General features: G+C 40.9%; 2 protein-coding genes across 2 annotated transcripts in view; both read right to left on the reverse strand.

The window, feature by feature from the left end:
* rhbdl3 (rhomboid, veinlet-like 3 (Drosophila)) overlaps window positions 1-10,161 on the reverse strand; it is a 54,073-nt gene extending 43,912 nt beyond the window's left edge. The window contains 2 exon segments of the mRNA XM_020597147.1: window positions 8,616-8,639; window positions 9,273-10,161. Coding sequence (XP_020452803.1) covers window positions 8,616-8,639; window positions 9,273-9,413 — 165 coding nt within the window. The 5' untranslated portion in view covers window positions 9,414-10,161.
* A 3,166-nt stretch (window positions 10,162-13,327) lies between these two features.
* The window catches only part of rhot1b (ras homolog family member T1), a 15,196-nt gene continuing 6,221 nt past the window's right edge, over window positions 13,328-22,302 (reverse strand). Inside the window, exons 13-20 of the mRNA XM_020597132.1 lie at window positions 22,236-22,294; window positions 21,014-21,114; window positions 19,278-19,408; window positions 19,069-19,152; window positions 17,381-17,503; window positions 17,088-17,290; window positions 15,971-16,093; window positions 13,328-14,860 (exon numbers count right to left, since the gene is read on the reverse strand). Of these exons, the coding sequence (XP_020452788.1) occupies window positions 14,743-14,860; window positions 15,971-16,093; window positions 17,088-17,290; window positions 17,381-17,503; window positions 19,069-19,152; window positions 19,278-19,408; window positions 21,014-21,114; window positions 22,236-22,294 (942 nt within the window). The 3' untranslated portion in view covers window positions 13,328-14,742. The remainder of the gene's footprint in view (window positions 14,861-15,970; window positions 16,094-17,087; window positions 17,291-17,380; window positions 17,504-19,068; window positions 19,153-19,277; window positions 19,409-21,013; window positions 21,115-22,235; window positions 22,295-22,302) is intronic.

Raw genomic sequence — 22,302 nt, forward strand, 5'->3', positions numbered from 1 at the left:
AATTTCATAACAGGACAAAAAACTGGATCTGTTCATCCCTATTTAAGAGGTGAGATTTCTGCCTGAGTACCTATTCGCTTTCAAGACCCAACCAACCTTACATGAATTTCCACCTGCTCAGCCATGAAATTAGTGAGTGTCACAAGATCAAAGGTCTATGACAAAGTACTGTACAGTGATTTATTACTTCTCCACTAGAGGAATCTCTGTACAAATGTCTGTGAAAATACAGTGTAAGAATAGATATAGCTCAACAACAGGCTAATCTTTTCATGATCAAAACAAAAACATAATTTGCCCATGAACAGTCGTCCTTGATGTGGTTTGGGCCATGAGCGTACTTCAGAGAAGGGGATCACAGAATCTTCTCAGACATTAGCAAACGTGACTAAAGTTTATTATCAGCGGGACCGGCTCCATCTGTGGCCTAATTTTAGTTCTATATTTTGGCATGTGTTGTCATCGGTGAATCACATGCAAGACATCTGGCCAAGTTTATATACACTGAATAATTCTGTGTTGCAAATGAGCAGTATTTGCTCTGTAGTGTATTTAAATTAGCTCTTCATGAAAACACAGCAGCAGGTCAGCAACAACGTTGGTACAAACACAGATGATGTTAGAAGTAGCTAAACATCACACCAGGCAGTAAGGCATAAGGAAAAACTGTTATATTTTCTATAGGTCTGATTTTTGTGTTGTGTTGACACAGTTAGCCACTTCAGCACTTTGGCCCTGTTGGCAGCGATGGCCTACAACACGGAAGGGACAGGACATCAGGGGGAAAGCTAAGACCTGTCGCTCACCTTGGGCATGTATTGGGCAGTTTGGGATTTTACATTTGTAGAAAAGCTGAGACAGGAAGTTGATCCAAAACAATGGTGTCAAACTGCATTTTTCTGATATGATTTTATAATTTCTTTCTTGAAATACAATCACTGGTGGCCAGAACATAATGACTTTCCTCTCAACAAATTAAATCTTTTTCTCATAAAATTACATTTTCCAAATAACAACTTGTTTTTCTCTATAAATATTTAGATTCTTCTCAAAATCGCAAACTTCTCTCTCAACACTTTGTCAAACATTGTGATGCTCTCTGATTTAAGAAATGTGATAGGGTGTATGTCACTGCAGTATGTAAGTTTTTTAGTAAAAGAACCAAAACACATGCACATTAATCTTGATTACCAGGAAAAATCATATTAGTTCAAACCATAAATAAGCTCATTTTCAGCTGATTATTCACATTAAGTGACTATGAATGTAAACAGTTGTTCTCTGGGTGCTCTGATCCTTTAACTGGGACAACCAAGGCATCTGAGGAAAGCCACTGTCCTTAATTTATTTAAGCAATCTTCAAGCGTTCATCAGACAGATACATCAGCTGCACAAAGAGGGCGACTGCTGTGAGACAAGTTGCTGTGATTATCAGACTATCACAGGCTCAGAGCTGACAGGGATCACATCTGCTCTGTGCCAAGTGGAAATTGTTTTTATTCCCATAAGTGGGGTGACAAGTGAAGAGATGCTGCTTTGCGGTTTGCAAGGAAAGCTGTAAGCCTCTGGAAAGTTGCCATGTAAACATAAACCGGAGAAAGCATCACTGATGAAGGACAGCAGAGAATAAGGACAGGGCCGTACCTGATGGCTTTAAAACACAATGTTGTGTAGATTTCTCAAAGCAGAAAACAAACGTTTGGAAATAGAAACAGTTTTAGAAAACGTGAAAAGTGAAGCCAGATTCTCCATTACCTTTGAATTTTGTGCATCCTGCATTATTTGGTCTGCCATGACTTCAGTACAGAAGAGCAGGAGAAGGAGGAATAAACGAGGAGACACTGGCAGGCTGGATTGTTAGACCAGTGCTTCAGCTTCACAGACAGCTGAGCACATACTATAGTGAGACAAGTGATCTGAAAGGTAGTGGAATTCAAACCCAGTGTAGTGAGTGTAGCTGGCATTATAAATCTAGCACACAGCATGAACTGGTTTCTGGTCTGATCTGGTAGTTGCCAGCGGTTGTTCTTGGTCGTCTGCATGCCAGTTGTCTCAATCAAGATCAAACTATTCTTCTAAAGGAAGAAAAGAGGGGAATGAAATTTCTTCCTCTTCAGTAAGACCGAAGAGGACGAAATCAGTTATACACACAGGTGAACACAGCAAACACAGGCTTGTCACTGTGTCTACAGTGCACCTACCAGGCCCATGACCTACAGCACAGGAATGTGTCCCAAAATCTGGATGTGTGTGTGTATCTCCTGCGATCTTACTCTGTGAATATTCCCACAGCATCTATATATTGTGACAAAAAACACTGTTTATTTTGTTTTCTTCAGGTCCCCAAAACCAAGCAGCAACCGGCTTACAAGTCTGTCATATACACACACCACACACAAGCTCCAGGTACTGATGTGATGGGTCATGTCACCCTGTCAACAGCTCTGTAACTATAACCTACTGTAATGGAAGGTAGTTTCTGCCATAAGGAATGAATGGACCTGCGCTGTGTCTTTGATCCGTGGAGGATCAGAGTGACAGACTGAAACAGGAAGCTGGAAGCTGGTTTAACAGCACTGCTTGACTGGCCTGTTGAAGGTAAGGAAGACGTTCCTCAACTCACACTGATCCAAGGTAGTGTTGCTGCCATGTGCAGACTCAAAACAACCAAATAAATAAATTCTGCCACTTGATCTGTAACTTGAGACAACGTGAACACACTACATTTCTGTTTAGAAATTAATATCTCACTCAAATGCTGAAAATATGCTTTTGGCAAACAGTGCTGCAAGCTTGGAAGTATACTGACTTACATAATCTGTGTCCAAAAAAGCTAGAACAACATATTTCTGTCGCCTCTAACCCTCTCTATGAACACTGTTTAAATTTCAGCATAATAAACTTCTTGTAATTAAGCTGCATCTGTTCTGCCAGATGACTTTATTTTTTAAGTGGTTTGATTGCAGCAATGCAGGAATTAGTTTACCCGGGTTAACAGGTAGTATTTTTAAATTGTAATCAAATCACTATCCTGTCTAGCTGTGTCAGAGTGAAAGGAAGAAAACACATAAATGAGATTAATCAGGAGAAGACAGGACAGATGTTCAGACAGCTGAGATGCAGCCTCTTTAACTTGTGCAGTGTAACAAGGACCAAAACACTAAGGCCTCAGTTTGGTAGGTAGGATGCAGCCAGCAGTGACACAGACATGTAACATCCTTGATCAAACCCTAATTTATGATAAGCCTAGTGTGCGGTGAAAGCCATGAACTGTAAACGGAGCTAATGAAAAGAGATAAGGTAAAAGCATTGATGGGCAGACTGAGAACGAAGCCTCTTCACATCGGCAGCGTCATCTACTTAACGCTGATGGAGAATCAGACCTCAAAACAGAGAGAGAGGTAGGGAGCTGAAAGAGGAGATAGAAAGCAAACAAATCAGGCCTAATTTATGCAGAAGCCCTATCAAAGGTTGCACTTCCTTAAATGCAGTGTTCATACCTGATCACCACACACACTTATTCAGCAGATGTCACTTCAAATGCCCTGCCGTGACCGTTGGTAACAGATTAGCATTTTTAGGCCTGGTGGGTGCAAACTGACTATATGTACACACACAAATGCCACAAACACACACAGCATATGGAGGTTGCTCTATCACTGAGCTATTCTCCCAACAGAATATGCACTTTAATTTCAGTAAGAGTTTGCTCAATGTAGTCAATTATGGATAAACTGGCACATCATCTTTCTCCTGTTTCATGACAGGTACAGCAGCTATTTTTACCTCTGCATAAAAGCAGAGACTGTTTTCACACTCAGCCAACTGGAACTGCGCCTTTCATTAAGGAAATCTATTTAGAGCCGAGCGGGGGGAGAGGCAGATCAAGAGGGAAAGATGAGCTCTGATTGCATCTTTCAATGAAAATGTTTTAGGCGCTGTCTGTTATTTCATCACTGCACAGCCCAGACGCTTGGGATGGCACGAGGCGCAGTTTGCTGTCTGTAACTACTTATATGATCCTAAATCAAAGATGACAAAGCTCATTATCAACACAAACTGTTTGTAGCTGAGTCAGCTCAGAGACTCAGCTGGTGTCAATCACAACTGTAGTGTTACAGCTGATGAACTGTGACCCCACCATCTGTGATGTGTCAGTGGCAGTTACACTGATAATCACTTTGGTATAGCAACATTAATACAAAGAAAAGAGAAACTTCTTTGTATTAAAGACCAACATGCACAGTATAAAGTAAGGAAGTAAAAAGTGTCTAAGTAAAATTTCCCTCTCTATTAGATGGTCTCTTCTCAGATTTCTTGAAATTCTAACCTTTAGAGTGAGTGGCTTTCTTTCCATCTCCCTCACCTGAGTGTCTGAACCAGTGCACGGTAAGAGGCGTCCACACCTACTGTACTAACCTAATAGCTGCACTTCATCTCTACTGCTGGTATGATCGATAACTGCAATGACAACGGTTATGATCTCATAACATGTTTTGATCTTTTCAATTTTATTGCCCCATTTTGAACTTTTTCAACATGAAAAATACAGACACACATTTCACACAAAATACTCAATACCACTGCAGCAAACAACAGAGAGGATAAAAGGGGAGTCATATCCAGAACTGTCTAAAACAGCCCTAAAAAGCCAACTCACAGCAGCAACACTGGTGGAAAGAGAAGGGAAACAGTTGGGGACTTAAACCTCCTTTTGTTCGTAATGCAGATAAAACTGACAGCGTGTGCCGAGAAGCGCAGCTGAGGGTTCCCAGTTGGCTGATCCATTAAGTTCCTCTTACTTGGGCTGTGGACCATTCATTTGAAGTGTACTTAAAATTAAAAAAAAAAAAAAAAAGTGACATCAAGCGACAAATTGCACCTGCAGCCAACGTCCTAAGGAGAATGTGTGCCATGTCTGGCTGAGATGACAGGAGCACGTTGTCCAGGACTGAGGCGACACCAGCTGCACTATGCACGGGATGACAAAGTGAGATGGCACTGCCAGACATGCTGTTAATAATGACTTTCCTTTTCTATTAGCCAAAGCCACTGAATGTCTAACTAACAAGCTCATTAAAATGCACAACAGACGCTCTGGGAAACATGAGTCCCACTGAGGACAGGTGACTTCCCACCACTGAATTTCTGTTTGCTTTAATTAATGACATTAGCTGGGTGTATTGTAACACCAAACCTCATTGTTATTACTTTAAATAAGAAGTGATGGGATGATGAATCATGGATAACATGGCTCAACAACACTCTGAAGAAACCTAAAAAAACTTTAACCTGTGTGGATTCAGTGAGGAGTTTTGGGATCAAAACTCACATTCAAAGGCTTTTCTATGCCACCGAGCAAAAAACGGAAGGGGAAACATTCTCATGGATGTTATGCAGCAATGTGAAAGTGTTTAATTACTAAGCTCCTGTGGGTGCGTGCCAGGAGTGTCTCAGCATCCCACTGGGAGCAGGCTGTCAGGACAAAGGCAACTGCGGAACCACATTTGGACACAAAGCTAAGAATCTAAGAACTGTTGTCGTTTACTGATGGTTTTATTGCTTCTATCCCAACAAGAGACACTCATTTCTGAGTTTTTATGTTTCTATGGGACAGGAAACTGTTTGTACCACAGATATACAGTCAATAGTTTGCATGCATCCTGTCTCTACAAGTGCTTTATCAGCTTTGACTGAGCCAGGTTTCCAGTCTGTGAACCAGGGGGACTTCCAGTCGCAGGCTTTACAAGCTCAGGGATATTCCCAGTCCTCTTGAATAACAACTTTGTGTATCTGTGCTCTAGGTGTAGCCCTTCACAGTCATTCTCTAAGGCAGCTTAAAGACAGAGAAGCCATATAGATGCCACTTTCTAGCTGTGAACAAGTGAAGCAAAATAATGAGGTGAAAGACAAAGGATTCTTGTAAAATGCTTCTTAACTCCCCCAGTCACAGCACAAGGAAATCCATCTGATGTGCATTCCCAGAGAGTACAGAACAAACTGATTCATGTTGGAGTGCGATCTAAACATGCTTATTCTGGTTCAGCCGGTAAATCCTGAATGTAAAACTTGGTCTATCCTCAAATCCCCAGAAATCTCTTTATAAATCAAGTGTGTAAATCTGTCAGCACAGAACGGACACTCTAAAGCAGACCCCGTTTCTTCTTTTGAATTATGCTGTGTGTAATCAGATTGCAATGACTGCAGTCTTCCCAGAGAGGTGTGTGTGTGTCTAAAGGACAAAAAAAAGCTGGAAAAATTTGATTATGAGGGAGAGAGAGGCCAGAGTAGATGCCCCATTAGACATCGCCTCCGTCTGTGTTCAATCCTCATGTTTGTTTCGGGCGAATGGGGAACGTTAATCAAAGCATTGTGATGTTTGCTCTCTTACTTCCTGCCCACAGAGCAGGAAAGCACTTATACAGCAACAAAATCCTCTCCGGGGACAGGAGAGAGGAGCGAAGGGGAGAGCGAACAGAGCGGTGTAGCACTTTAATTCCCTTCCCCGGTGGTCCGAAACCCAGAAATTGATAGCTGTATGTAGGAAGTTCACATGGATGCCTGCAAAAATGATATGATGGGGAAGGTTCTGTACACAGCTCAACCTGCTCTGAAGAAGCTGGAGGAAAGCATAGTCCAAAAAAAGGATGAGGATGATCTTCTCTGCTGCGTAAACATCCCTGATGGCACGGACAGACGAGAATGAGCTTGGTATGTGACAAGGCAGGGATGCCAAAAACTGATTAACACAAGAGATGAATCATTGTCTTCATCTCTGGACAGCTTGTTTTGCCAGTACCAACACTCAATGGAACATTCAAACTCTAGCTCAAAAGAGAAAGTTTCAGCCACTAGCTAGAAGGTCAAACTGTGGCTCATTCAGAAGGATACAGACTGGGGTTGGCTATTTTTAGATTTGATAAGGTTGGCGAATACACTCAGCTCCATATAACAAAAGAGTTCCATGCGCTTTATAGTTGCATTAGCCACGTATTCGTCTGGACCTTGCTCTGTGTTTTCAAGCAGTATTTCCATTTTGTCCCTTATGCAGTGACACTGGTTTCCACACTACCAGACAGATCCTTCTCTTCCTGGACCTCAGCAGCCCACAATTTCTTTTCTTTAGTCGCTTTCCAGAAAGTCTCTGAGGTCAGCCCCTTGACAAATGGAGCAACTCATTGTGAGGAGGAAGGAGAATAAAAGAGAGAAAGGACATTTGTTGCCGCCAGACCGAGCAGCAACCCCACCACTTGGACAAAACCGCCTTTTTTTAGGCGACTTGAGAAAAACTCAAAGGCATGCTGCATGCATAAAGACTGCAGATTGAGAGGCCCATTTAATGCCTGTCCATAGAATACGCTCCATCACTAACACACACACACACACACACACACACCACAGATAGCCTTTCCCGTAATCCCAGCGGGCCGCAGTCTCCCTCTGTAAAAGTGGGCCTGACACGAGCCTCTGACTCAACCCTAAACATCTCAGCTGACCCCAGCATACAAACGCACACACACAATGCTCCTCTTGGGAGAAAGTAAGGGGCCTCAGGGTGGGCAGGTGCTGTGACAGCCTCACAGAGCGGTGGCTGTGTGAGCATAAGTGTGTGGGGGCTGCCTGCCGTCTGTCAGTCCAACCTGCTGCTTGCGTCATCAGCCAATCTGAGTTTCTCTTCTCTTGGGGTTTTTTGGCTGTATTGTGTGTGTGTGTGTGTGTGTGTGTGTGTGTGAGTGTGTGCCTGTATGTGCTTCTTACAAGCTCAGTCTGACTCACAGATCAATGCATCCAGGATTATGTATCACTCTAATAGCATTATTGGGGTCAGTGTCAGCAGATGACACACATGCAGCCCCAGTGTGCTCCCACTCCCCTGATGCTCTGGTCTCTGCAGGAGTTTGCATCGACAAAGCCGCGGCCTGCTTACACGTTATGCAGTGATTCTTACCCAGCAGGCAAGGAAGGGATTTAAAGCTGCACCAGGAAAGATTCTGATCTAAAAATAAATGTGTCCAATCAGCCTAAATCACAAACTAAATCACCAGCTGAGACCCAGTGGATTCATCTTATTTATTAATGTTTGAAAAATAGCTCTATTCACCAGAATGACATTTGTTAGGAATTTTAAAACAGCACAGTTCAGCAGAGCTGACAAAAGTGAGTGAGCTGTGTGACGCTAACCAACATCATGATACATCATTTCTGGGTACTTAAGTTAATACTCAGTGCCAATGTGCAAAATTCCCTGGCCACTTTTATTAGTGATGAAGCCAGTGTTACAGTATAGATACAAGGTCATGATACAAGGGTAAAGTTTGTGGAAAAAGAAATTTAAATCCCACCTTTAAATGTAATTTACTGGCACTTAATATTGACCTTTATCACATTAAAAAGTGACCTATGTTACAGTTTCCACTAATGCATCTCAGCTCTTCTAAAGTCTTCCCTGTGTTTCGTGACCTTTAGACTGCAGTGTCTCATCTGTGAAACATCTTAGTCAGAGGTCGCCCATAGTTCACACACAGATGAACACCCTCAAAGACAGCACTGCTCCAGGATTAGTGAAACACTCAAATAAAGGGAGATTCGAGCCAGTGTAGCTTAGCAGTACGTACCTTGTCAAAGAGAGACTTCCACTGCTGAGATATGCAAAGAGAGAAGAAAGCAAGAGAAGCAGTGAGTGAGAGGAAGAGAGGAGCACCTGTTTAGAAATGATCACTGTTGGGCAACAGGACATTCCTCTTTGTGTACATCTGCCATAATTGCAATACTACAATCACATGCCATTATTAACTTTATTATTTTGGTCAATGAGCCACAGCAAAAGATAATAAGGTACCACAGTGCAGATCATTATCTGTGAAGGTTTTCTTAAAGTAGATTATGTGAAAAGCTGAAAAGAATAATGGAAGGAGACTGGCATGTGCATGTGTGAGTGTGTTCGTGTTATCTCCCATTAAAAAACACAATAAGATTCCTTGAAAGGATGTGTGTGTATCACTTCCCTGCAAGGCTGCAAAACTTTTCATTATTTTAAATCTCCTCTGATATCAATTTAAGCTCCAACTGTCTTACGGAATTTACATAATTAATCCTTTAATTTTACACTCAGTTCATAAAACATTCTGCTACATAAAATCAAACGCACTGTGTGACTTAGCTCCAGTGCCAAACAAAAGAGAAGGTCTGCTTAATGTAAAAATGTGAAAAATCATAGTTGTTATATGTGTACTTGAGGTCCCCCTCCCCCTGAAATGTGTGTGTAGACTTACGTCCTCAGGAGCCACGGGAAGGACCTCAGTACTTTCCAAAACCTCGATCTCTTCGCCCTCCGCGTTGGCCGCGACCGCCGGAGATGAGTTCACCAGCGCCTCTCGGGTCCTGCCTGTCATATTCGTGCTGCTCTTCTCCATACACCCTCAGAGAGCAGCGACTCAGTCCTCAGGGATGGCTCCACATACTGTGGTTTACAATCCCATCTCGTTCCCAACATGCGTCAGCAACGACAGAAGGTCAGAAAGCTGAGCATCCTGCTCGTCTGCGCACCTTTTTCAACTCGGACCTTTCTTGGATTTAGTGAAATTGGTCCAGGTGCAATGACAGACACTCGTAAATTAAAGATGTGTGCGTACTTGAGTTATTGCTAGATCGGTAGAACAAATCCTCATCCACAGAGAAAAAGTTCGTGTGGTAATAGTTAAGTAATATTTATGGGTTATAAAGTTCCTCTGCGGTGTCACAGCAGCGTGCACCACATCGTTAGTCAGCAGTGACAGGGGTTTGCAGAGCTAGAGAAGAGCCCAAAATGTGCTCGCCACAAACAGAGACAAGGGGGGAGAACAGAGTGTGTCTCTTCACTTTGACATATGCGACGCAGCAGCAGCGGAGCGCAGATCCATCTGAAAGAAACAATGACATCATCAAACTCTGACAACAACATGAATCGAGATGACAGACCGGTCTGGATGACGCACAAGTCTCCTGTGGCTGATCCATCAAGGGGAGCCGGTTAAAGTCGACTTAAACAGCGTGGGTACGGTCACATGGCAGGCTTACAGGGAAAAGTCCAGGAAAGTGCCCATATTTTTGGTGCGTCATGATACCTGGCACGCTGTTTCCTGCCCGTCGGCGGCGCAGCGCGCAGACGGCTGTCTGTCTCCTCAGTCGATGCTGCTTCAGCCGCATGCGTCCCTCCAGGAACAGAGAGAAAGAGAGAGGGTGGGGGCGGAGAGCTAGAGAGAGAGAGAGCGGGGGGAGGCAGTGAGAGATCTGGCTGACGGTGAAGAGGAATCATCAGCTACCGGAGTTTCTAGGAACTCCGAGTCACTGCCTGAACAGCTGGGTGTCATTCTGTCAGGGCTTAGAGGTCGTGGGTCGTTTGGTCAGGCACGATTATTATTATTACACCAAGCAAAGGGGAAATGAAGCAGTAACGGCAGATTTATCCTTTGTTTTGTAATAATGATCACTTTTTAAAACAATTCATCAAATATGCACTTGTAAATATGAATATGTTACAAATGTATGAAAGGACTTTGACCTTTTCCAAATGATAAGTGGTTTCATGGTGCATTGAATGAAAAAGGAGGAAAAACGACCTAAAGGATTTGTCAGGGAACGACAACTCCAACCTTGTTCTTATTAATGTCTTATAAATTAACTTTATGTATCTGTAAAGTTGTAATATATGATTTAGGAGCAATTAACAAATCCCGTATAAAGGGTTCCCCAAGGAACTAGTACCCTAAATCAATAATATAACAATATTTTACTATTTGTGTTGTTCACATTCAAACTTAACAATTAATGACAAATGTCCAACTACTCTTCAGTGTTTAGGCTTCAATGTACTGCCTGTTAATATAGATCTGTATTTTATTTGTGTATATTAATGCATTTTTTGCAATCAAATGACTAAGGTGTGAGTTTATAATGTGAAAATCAGTAAATATAAATTGTGTTATGAAAAGATTTAGGTGTATATTATTAAAACTGTGTGTCTGGATTAGAATATTTCAGGTTCCATTAAAGTCAGTCATAGTTTACAGATGCAGCAAAAAACACATGGATCTTTTTGAGAGTTGTACAACTGCTGTATTGCATCAGTTTTTTCCATGTAGCTTCATGAAGCCACACATATAACAACTCTGTTGGAGATGTATGACTCCAATCAATCCTAACACCATTTTCCACTGTGCAACTATTTTCCAGTTATGGATCAATACTTAACAAGTGTCATACAAATGGGATGAACACCTCTATTCCTCCTGTATAGCATAAATGTAAGTTTTAATACAATATGGACATAATTAGTCATGCTTTAGTCACAGTTCCTCGTGTTTTACCGCCGTTCACACACAATAGTTCCAAACATTACATACTGTACTCAATATTCTTCAGGGGTCTGTTCTCATTAGGTTTCATACACATTTAATGCAGTCTCATCTCATGTTATAAATACCAATGCCTCACACAAACAGTATGAATATATTCCTGAAATGCTTGCTGTAAAAGCTCAGGATGTTTTTAGGGGATATTGAGCTCTTTCTTCCAGGTCTGCTGCTACAATCACCCAAATAATGGGGCCCCATTTTAGACAAACACCTACTTATTACCTCAGGAAACATCAAACAAACCTAATAGTTGGGTGGATGTCATGTCACAAAATGGAACTACGTGTTGGTGGTGCAGAATGCAGTGTAGACTGATTAGTGTCTCTCTAGTGAAACTCTCTCAGGCGCAGCACATGATTGCCAGGTTAGGTGATGTTAGGTGATATTTTTAACCCTCAGGGTCATTTACCGACCCCTACCTAGCAGTTAAAGTTGGAATTTGTTATATTGTTTAAAAAAAAAAAAAGACACAGTCTGCACTGTGTATTCTGTGTTTTCATGCACTGTATGGGAAACACGTTTTGTGGTAAGTCTGGCATTCATAATTGTGCAAATACTAACAGTCTTAAAATAATACAGTGTTACTTTTCACATACCGACAATCTTCACATACCTGACATAAAGAACACGCTTATTCTGTGCAGAAAGCCACATTCAGTACTTCAAGGCATAAAGCAGTTTAATGCACATCTCATGAATGAACTCATAACTTCACCTAAAACTGCTTTATTTTGATGTTCACAATTAACAAGTGGCTACAGCTGCAAAATGTAATCAGTGACTGGCTATGTAAAATAACAGTATCAATTCATAAATCAACCTTGTCACAATCTCCCCAGATCAACATTCATATCACTGAGGAGTTAGGGAAATTTTATCTCGTGGGTATTTCCATTAGAAGCAGGCAACTGGACAAAATGAGACAAGTTACGCCAGCTGAAGAGCAATAACACGACTTGGAATAGTGAGGAAGTGTGAAGAAAAAGGCAAAAGAAAACACCTGCTATGTGGTAAAATGTAGCACATGTATAAATTCACAGCTGGGGTGTGTTTTTTCTTTTGGCAGGAGTCTATATTTTATTTGTCTGTGGTGGTTTCCAGCCTTCTCTGACTGACTGTCCCTTAAAGACTAGTTCACCAACTGTCACTTGCCAAATGTGTTCGTTTGAACCGATTGTAAACCAGACAGTTCACAGCGTTACGTTTTCATACATTTAAACAGTGTTTAAAGTAGGTTTGGCCAAGTTTTAATTCAGGCTATGTAGGCTAATGGTTAACCATTTATCCATTACCTGTTTCAATCATTTAACGTTATCCATTAATGCTTTTTTAACCTTTATTACTTTTACAAAACTATTTGTCCACATCTTTTAACTACTTTATTTCCACCCTTCATCTACCATTTTAAACATTTTAATTTAGTTAAATATTGTTGTAGCTAACCATTTCAACCAATCACCCGTTGCTTTTTGAATTGCTTAGTCATTATTTTTAGGCAGCTAACTATTTCAAAAGTTTATCTTCTACTTTAAGCTAGCTGTTTTAACCATTTACTTTTTATCCATCACTTTTAGACATCTGTTGGAAATGTTTATCACTTTTACTGTGTATTTTTTGGTCTTAGCTACCTATTTGAGCAGTTTATTTGTTTTAGGCAACTCAACTTCTTTATGTGCTTGGTAACTTTTCAGAAGCAAATGGTGGCATTAGGAAAATAAACAATATAAAAAGGATCATGATTTATAATTTAAGCCACAGATGTCTGATATTCCTCCAAGTGCTTCCTAATCCATCTTGTCCTATAAACTAAAAGGGCTAATTGTGTACCTATCTAAACACTTTACCAGCTTTAGTTCAATTTCAAACTGTATTTTAAAACATACATTACAAGAAAAAAAACACTTTAGTAAAATTTTGAGGGGGGAGGGAGTTTTTTTTTTTTTATAAAATGCTGCCCTCTTGTGTCTGAATAAACCTGTGCTCATATCATTACATACTTGGTCGATACACTCTAAATCACATAAAAATGCTTAATAACTGATGTTAACAAATACCTTGAACTTACTAATTAAATCAAAAATACAGTCTATCATGTTACATTACATGTAATGCACAACTCTCCATTGCCTCCGAGTCCTCTGTAGGAACTTGTGTTCATAAATACACAAACTTCCTAATGTACTCACTGGAAAACAAGTAATGGTAAAATCACCATCACACCAGATGTAACAGACATATTCATTTATTGCAAACTGTTGAAAAAGCAGAGCTGAGTGAATACATCAAGTTGAACCAAGCAGTTGTAACAGGATGGAAATAAACATCTGGGGTGGCATTATTGCATCTTCTTTGACCGAGAGCGCTGATAGGGAATCACAGCAAGGGTCATAATTCACTATGACTCAAGATTCAGCTACCATCTGTTCACCACTCCTGTCAGTGAACTTACTACAACCCGGGATTACTGGGAGCAGTCAAGCGATGCGGCGAAGCTGATGCAGTACTTTATTGTACAGCGAGTCTTAAAACACTGGAATGAGATTGTGACGCATGCAAACCAAATGTACACATAGCTGTAGGGTGTAATTTTCAATATAATACCTGACATGAGAAGACATTCTTCTGCACATTCACATCCACTGCTCCAACACAGACCTGCTCAGATGTACAAACATTAAAAAAAAAATGAATCTGAGTGCTCGGCCATGAAAGAAAAAGCCATGTTCTGTCAGTGTTAGCAATCAATGCTAATGTCTGTGTGTGTTCATGACCTAGCTATTAAAGTAATACTTTTGCATTCAGTCTTTTGAGGGTGAATCAATCATGAGTCTTTTGGAAATAAGACACAAATATATTGTTTGCTGTATTATTTACATTACGTTCTGTCTAATAAAAGCATCATTTCCATTGCATATCACAGTCCCTGTTAGAGAAACACCAGGTTTTCATCATTACAATTTGCAAGCAACCAAAAAATAGCTATATATGTAACTCACTCATATCGAACTCACTACAGCTCATCAGCAGCTTCCGCTCATTCTTATATAAATATATTACTTTACTTTGCAAATACTTGCAGACATACGGTTTAAGCAAATTAGCAATTTTGGTACAAAAATTAATATTTTTCTCATTTTATCCCCAAAAAGAGAAATACACAAGTGGGATGAAAATGTGAAAAAGAATGAACTTAGGTAGGTGTACACAGACCCCCCCCTCCCCCCAAACCAGATAACAAAATACATTTTTTTCAATTAAATCATACATACATGAGAGACTTTCCATATGGGAAAGCCCAGTGTTGGGACTGGTCAAAGCACATGTATAAGTGAGAGGGTGTGTATGCGGATCACCGTGGTTTGAGCAGAACTCGGTACATGGCGAAGCCCAGCACTGCGAAGACTGTGGCCCCGACGCTCACTCTGAGCCAGAAGGTCGAGCTCTTCAGGTCTGCTTGGCTTATGTGTCTGTTAACCAGAGAAGGTCAAGAGAGATAAACAGAGACAGTGTGAAAGGAAGGACAGTAAATGGTAAAGATGAAAACAGAGATGACAGAGAAAAGGATATAAAAACCCAGTTAGAGTAAGATAGAGCTGTTCTACTTCACAGATCTGGGTCAAGGTTGACTGATTCACATCTCAGCACAATCTAATGCATCATCTTAACTGAACTGACAAAATTAAAAATAATTTCTCTTAACCAATATCTGTCAAGTTGGAAGGAAAAGCAATGAATGGATGTTCGGGTAGTGAGAGGTGTTTCTTAGAAGCATCATGTGAAAGAACACAGAACACAAAAAAATACGGAAGAGCTGGTGACAGAATGGGATTAAAGTCTCAAAATATGGGGGTTGTGAAATGACAAATGGCCAAGGCAGCATGCAGGATTGTAGTTATGACATGAGCCAGCAAGACCAGAAATGAGCTACGACATCTCTGCTAGCTGAGACGGCTGAGGAACAGAGACACGAGCGAAGAAAACAACGGGGAAGCTGACTGAATGTCAGCGAGACTGAAATCAAACATGACTTACAATCGTTACATGGGGAGCCTGCAAACAATGTCAAGATTAAAAAATGTATTTAAAAAAAAAGAACAAAGGAAGCAGGAAGAAAAGAAAGATGGCAAGAGGGATTGTTGGAGTTAACAGACAAAACCCAAGGACTGTGAACACATGAAACAAAAAGGAGAAAAGGTACCAGGAAAATGATGCTACAGAAAGAAGCTAGAAGCTAAAAAGACACATTTCAACACTGAAATGCAAAATTTAAACCAGAGTGAGAGTAAGAACAAATCAGAGAACACTGAAAACATTTAGTCACTATTTATCGATTTTGGCATTACTATCTGCAGCAACACTACAAACTCATGTTACTCTTACTGATCTAAAGTCATCAACATTGTTCCAATGTCTAGTATAATATCTGCTGGCAAGAGCAATTCCACTTCCTGTGCCAAGGCACTGCTCCAATGCTTTAAAGTAAAACTTAACAATGAATGGCAGATTGGAAGACAAGTGACGGACGAGATGACATGAGGTGGTGATGGTAAAGAGAAGTCTTAAGAGGTGAAGAGGACCTTCTGAGTACGACAGCGTAGAGTTTGGCCCTGACCGTCTGCAGCAGCTCAGAGTTGAGGAAGTTCTGACACAAGCAGAAGGTGCACCGGTTACAGGTGCACATGCAGCGCAGCCGTGCGTGGCTGAGGAGAGATATGGAGAAAACACACACACACACACAAAAGAAACACAAACCAACATAAAGTGGGATTTAAAAACACACAGCAGCAAACGGGACACACAGAGAGAGAAAAGTTAGAGATCAAAGATGCTGCCTCCAGTGTGGCTGGTCACATGAGGGCCAGGTTTGAAATGTTTCTCCTGCCAAATGCAGTATATCAGGATATACTGACGAATTACTGCGATGTTATTTCACCATGACACCACAGGAGAACAAAAACAAGTTCAAGTAGATGAGAAAGTATGTTTTCTGTAATGTGGAAGAACCCGCCCTGGAAGAACTATTACGCTGTGTGGACCCTGGAAAAACAGGAAACCAAAGAAACTAATCAGAATTTATGTACCCCACTAAAGGCTGAAACAAAAAATTATTTATGAACTGATATGTGTAACTAAACATGTCCTGAGTATGTAGTTGACTGGGCTCTAGAAGAAAGTCTGCCCTTCATTTTCACTCAGAAATGTAGTTCAGATGAAGATTTACAAAACTGCTTGTCCAGTGCAATTTTCCACAGACCAAAGGGGGAAGTCTGAACAAAGCTATGCCAAGTTCAAATATCTTCCAGCTTCTGACTACAGCTACTCAGGCACAGAAACTGACCATCATATATCAAACACCATACTTACTTATTAGCTGGTAGGTTTATCAAGAGAAAAGGTTCCAATGACAACTTTTTAAATGCTATGCTACAGACATTAAAAACCAGGAAGTTGGGCATCATGTGTGGAAACAGATAAGAAGTAGTGTAACATGGTAAACAAGGATACATTGCCAACAAGTCCTATCATTTGAATGCCACTGTTACCAGGTCAATAATTTGAGACTTCTATTCTACAGAGTTATAGAACTATAGTTTGCAGTCATTAAGAAACAATGTTCATGCAAGTGAACCAGCACCGTAAGAATGATGACCCAAATGCACATTACTCGCATCAGTAGTTCTGAAGTGTACGTACGGGTACATGGCCATAGTGGTAAGCTTGGTGTAGATGTCTCTGCTGGGTGCTGTCGCTGTGTTACAGGTGAAGGGCTGCGGGGGCAGCATCCTGTGTATCCTGCAGAACTCCAGAGGACTGCACCTGTACATCTGTTTGATTTCTGGCAGGTCTGACTTTGCTGCTATCATCATACATGGTATCTTGCTGTCCATGAAGTATTGCTGAGGGAGGAAGAGAGATGAGATATTAACTGGGCAAAACATTTGCCTTTCGATAAACAGTAATATGAGACAACACACAAACACTTTTACCTTGAAAATTTTGGCGCAGTATTCAAAGGAGTAAGGGTTGCTGACATCATAGAGCAGGCAGACGATGTCACAGGCCATATCATCATCAGACAAGTAGTCGAAATCGGGGAACACTTCATGAAGCTGGAGGAGAGTTGAGGATTCATTAACAAAGCTCAACACAAATGGCCAAAAAAATGGAGAAAAGACCATCAAACACAAAATGCTAAGACAGGCCAAGAGTTAGCGGCCTGGTTTACTACAGCCAGTAGCATCAGAATGATTCTGCATCACTTTACAATAAAGGCAAAGTCAAAAACTACTTGACTGGGCCTGTAATTCTCAATTTCCTGAAATAACCTGTGAACATCACAACTGTCTAGTGTTGTAGTCACGACCACATAAACTGAGACCAAGTCATGACCAAAACTAGAGTGTGTCGACACCGACCGAGACAAGACCAAGATTTTAAGGAGTTGAAACCACAACCAAGGCAGGGCAAGACCGAGTCAAGACCAAAACCAGACCAGTGCAGCTCCCACACCTAGATAAAATGTGGAACATTCAAAACAGCACTGCTGAAATTGTTCTGAATGATCTACATTCCTATTAAAACATGCACAGGAAACAAATGAATATTCCTCTCCTCTTCATTTATTTTACCTTTAAAAAAATACAAACACTTTGGACAGAGCTGAAATGAACTTGGCAAGCTTTATTCAACATTCCTATGTTTTACCATCCACCTGACACAATTACAATTGTTTATGCAAGAGAAAGTGCTAAGTTGGCAACACTGCCCGCAAAATCACGCTCCTGGAGTGCGTGTGAAGGAGGCGGGGAGGGGTGGCAATTATTACCAGTAATAACGTTTTCCAATTAGAAATAAGTGAAATTACTGGTTACATCTGAAGCAGGAAGTTTTACAACCAGTAACCGCAATGATGTTCTCAAATAAACCAGACAATGCACAGGCACTTTCCCACAGCGGGGGCCTTGAAATAAATTCTAAGCTGTCTTTGTCCGAGACAGAAACAAGTCCAAATAAAAATGCAGTAAACTCAGAAATGAGGCTGAGACCTTCCAAAAGCGGTCTTGAACCCAGTATCAAAATCAATCCTGATCTTTTTCAGCTTTGGCCTAGGTTGCTCCGCTGGTAAGGAATCGCCTCAACAAGCAAGAAACCAAATTGAGCCTCCCTAAATATTCATAAAGAGGGTACAAGAGCCTCAGTGGGCTACTAGACATGATTGTTTTTCAAATTAAGGACTTCATTCTTCTTGGGCTTTGATAAACAATAAATAAACTGTATTAAATGGACAGGGTTAACATTTCAGTGAGACTGGCCTGGGGTGTATTCATGATATATGGTATAGACTGTCTAAAATAAAATGTTATTTTAAAAGCAGTATTTTGCTGAGGATGTTTAAAGAAGAGAAGCATATGTTAATGTTTAACTGATGCAACTGCAGCACAGCACCATCTATGCCTCAGTTGTCTATGAGCGCCAACAGAGAGAGTCACTACGATGCAGTTTCACCGCGGACGCCAGTTGAATGTTTTTGTGTGAAACTTTTGTGACAACAAGTGCAGTTGACATACTAAAAGCTTGAGTAAATACAGTATGTATATAATATATTTATTTAGACATAGTTAATGAGTGTAAAACATGAGGGTTATTTAACATTTGATGTGTCTGTGATACTCACCAAAAGGTATTTCTCCTGGCCATAAACATAGGTAGTGCTAATGGCATAATAGGATCTGTGCTCCTCTCTAATCTTCTTTTGGCACTGACAGGGAAGAAGAGAAGGCTTACACAAGAGTAAACGCTGCTCCATTTGGTGAAATAACTGTGACGGCAGAGTATGCATTAAAACATACAGTATGTTGATTACAGGTGTGTGTGTTTGTTCACCATGAGGTTCTGACCCAGGAAGGCCTGGAGGAAGCCACTCTTGCCGCTGCCAGAGTCTCCAAAGACATTACAGCGGAAGACGCCGCGCTGGGTCTGCTTCTTCTGCAGGTCAATCTTCTTATCTCTGGTCACTGCAGGGGGGTAACGACTCAGACAATCAGTTTGCACAGGTAGTGATGCACCGAAATTAAAATTCTGGGCCGAAACCGAAACCGAAAATTTAGGATGCACTTGGCCGAAAACCGAAACGAAACCGAAAATGGCTTCTTTTAAAAACTTCAAATTTTTAAAACACGCTTACTCTATAATTGTGTATGTGTGTGTGTGTGTATATGGGTCCAGTAGTGTCGCAAGGCACATAATGCTCATGGTTTGGATCCTATCCAGCTTCTCTCTCAAGAGCATCCTCAGCTTCTCAGCCAGAGAAGACCCAATGGATGGTGGTTTTTCCATTTCTTCAGTGAGGCAATGATCCACCATAGCAAGCAAAGGTATGACCTTTGAGCTAGACACCCTTTTTTCCTGAGAGAGCTCGGTGGTTGCGTTATTAAATGGTCCTAGGACAATCAGACACTCGGAAATCATGCCATATTCCTCTGATGAAATAGGTGAGATGTCTGTTGTGAGACTACATGATACAACACTGTTTGTTTTTCCTGCACAACATCCATCCATCCATTTTCTTCCACTTATCCGGGACCGGGTCACGGGGGCAGCAGTCTAATCAAAGATGCCCAGACTTCCCTCTCTCCAGACACTTCCTCCAGCTCCTCCGGGGGAATCCACCGCTGCGGATCGGGGCGCTTTTCTGTAGAATTTCGTCAAACATCTCGGAAAGTGAGGGAGTGTACGCCTCGGGGCGGGGCGGGGCATTTTCGGCGTGTTTTTTTTTATTTCGGCCCGAAATAAAAATGGCCTTTTCGGCCGAAAATTTTCGGTGGCCGAAATTTCGGTGCACCCCTATGCACAGGCATTCAGTTTAAACTGCCCGTCCAGGTACCAGCTGATGTTAAGACAAACTTGGCTAATCGATTTGATTTCTGAACGGATGATTGTTTAGCCTTTGATGATGAATAATACTCAAGGTACCAATTAAGGGGTGTCGTGATATACTGGTATTGACAATAACCATGATATTTAAAAAATATTGACATGTTAATAATGCACATATGATAATACCAGAAATAATCCAGAGCCAGTAACTATTGTGATTTTTTGGCTACAATAATTGTGTAGTGAAAACTTCATGTTGCGACATCTCCAGTTCCAAAGTATGGAAAAACTACCTTATGATACTCGACTGTGTCAACATTTGCTCCATATTTGATTTGATTTGATTTTATTCTTTCAGGCATGTAAAGACAGTTGATATATCAACACACATAATTTTACACATATCCAACAAATGCTAATCCAATATCAATGTGCTTATACCTAGTACATGCTTGAATGGAGTAGGAAGAAGTCAGACTTATCCAGTCCTACCCCATGACATCATCTTACCATCATTGGTTTGCAAGCAGTATCTCTACATAAATAATTCTCTTCTACACCACACAAGTAATATACTAAAGAATTATTACAAAGTGTTAACATTCATACACCACACCCACAATGTTCCATCTAATTAATATTAGCACTATGATGATTTTATAATCAACTTTTTATATGTTTGTACAGCTGATCCTGTCACTAAATATTTATAATGGAAGAGAAGATGTGATGGTAGAATTCACCTGTGATTCCTGATGCTTGAGATTCCTGCTCAGCAACTATTGAGTAACCAAGGTAACCCAAATACTCCAGGCATCGCTGGACGTCGAGATATGTTGTTAGCCTGAACAAAAAGGAAATCAAAGGCAAACCACAGAATAAGAAAAGAAAAATGTTACAAGCCCCTAACTAGCAAATGTAGCTTAGAATATTTCTTTTCTCCACCCAGAAAAGAAAATACATTAATCTCAATGTTTCCTATAAACAACACTGAATATAGTTAAACATAACCTAATAAATTTTGTTTAAAGCCAGAATGTGTAGTAAAAATGTTCTTCTATTAAACTCTTTTTAAGAAAAAGTTCACAAATAAATCAGTGTGCCAAAAACTCTGCCTGAATAAAACAAACAAAAAAGCGAACTATTTATTTAATCAAGAGAATATCAAAGGTTAAATGAAGTAAAGATTAAGCTTCAAAGCAAACCTTTAGTACTAAACAGTTTCTGCTACTGTGTCAGAGACATTTAAATTGGTGATCAAATGTATGAAAGTACAACTGTGACAAAAGTTTTTGTTTGCTAACAATTTTTAAAAAACTTTTGCAATGTATGTGATTAAGCCCATATACTGTATGTTATGAGGCCATTCCACTGCCACTGGGAACCGTCCTGTACTCAGGCCAACTGACCAGCTATTGGCCCGGGCTGCCTGGCTCCAGTACACATTTGTGTTTCCATTGCACAGCATGTGTGTTGCTTTTGCAGACCAAAACAGACACCAACCTTAGGTGCACAACAGAAGCATGGATTGGCTAAATGCAACTGTTCCATTGGTTTCCTTGTATTTTTTCATGATGCACTGCTGTGCTCTTTTTTTTTTTTTTTTTTTTTTTTTAAAGAGGACAGGTCTCTGTGTTAGGCTGAAACACTTCCTGCTGCTTAAGTTTTCTCTCTGCCAAATGCAGTGATGTAGACGGCTGGGTTGAGCACAGAGTAGACTGCTCTGGTCTGGGACTTGCTTCTGAGCAGGACCAGATATCACGCCTGCCAGCCTGGTTACAGCCCATTTCTGACACAATGGAAACAAGTAAACCTGGGTATGGCATGGATATGGGACCGTTCCCGGTGGCATTAGTGCCCCCATGCAGGACACAGTGTCTCTTCTGATACTATCACCAGGAGTGCTACAATCTGATATTTTACAATTCTACACACTGGCTTCAAGTCAATTAAACTGCCACTCACGTCCACTGGGAGAGATACCCCTGGTAGGTGATCCAGCCCTGGTCATTAGTGCAAACTGTGTTATTGA

This window comes from Monopterus albus, unplaced genomic scaffold (genome assembly GCF_001952655.1).
Source record: "Monopterus albus unplaced genomic scaffold, M_albus_1.0 scaffold32.1, whole genome shotgun sequence".
Classification (NCBI taxonomy): domain Eukaryota; kingdom Metazoa; phylum Chordata; class Actinopteri; order Synbranchiformes; family Synbranchidae; genus Monopterus; species Monopterus albus.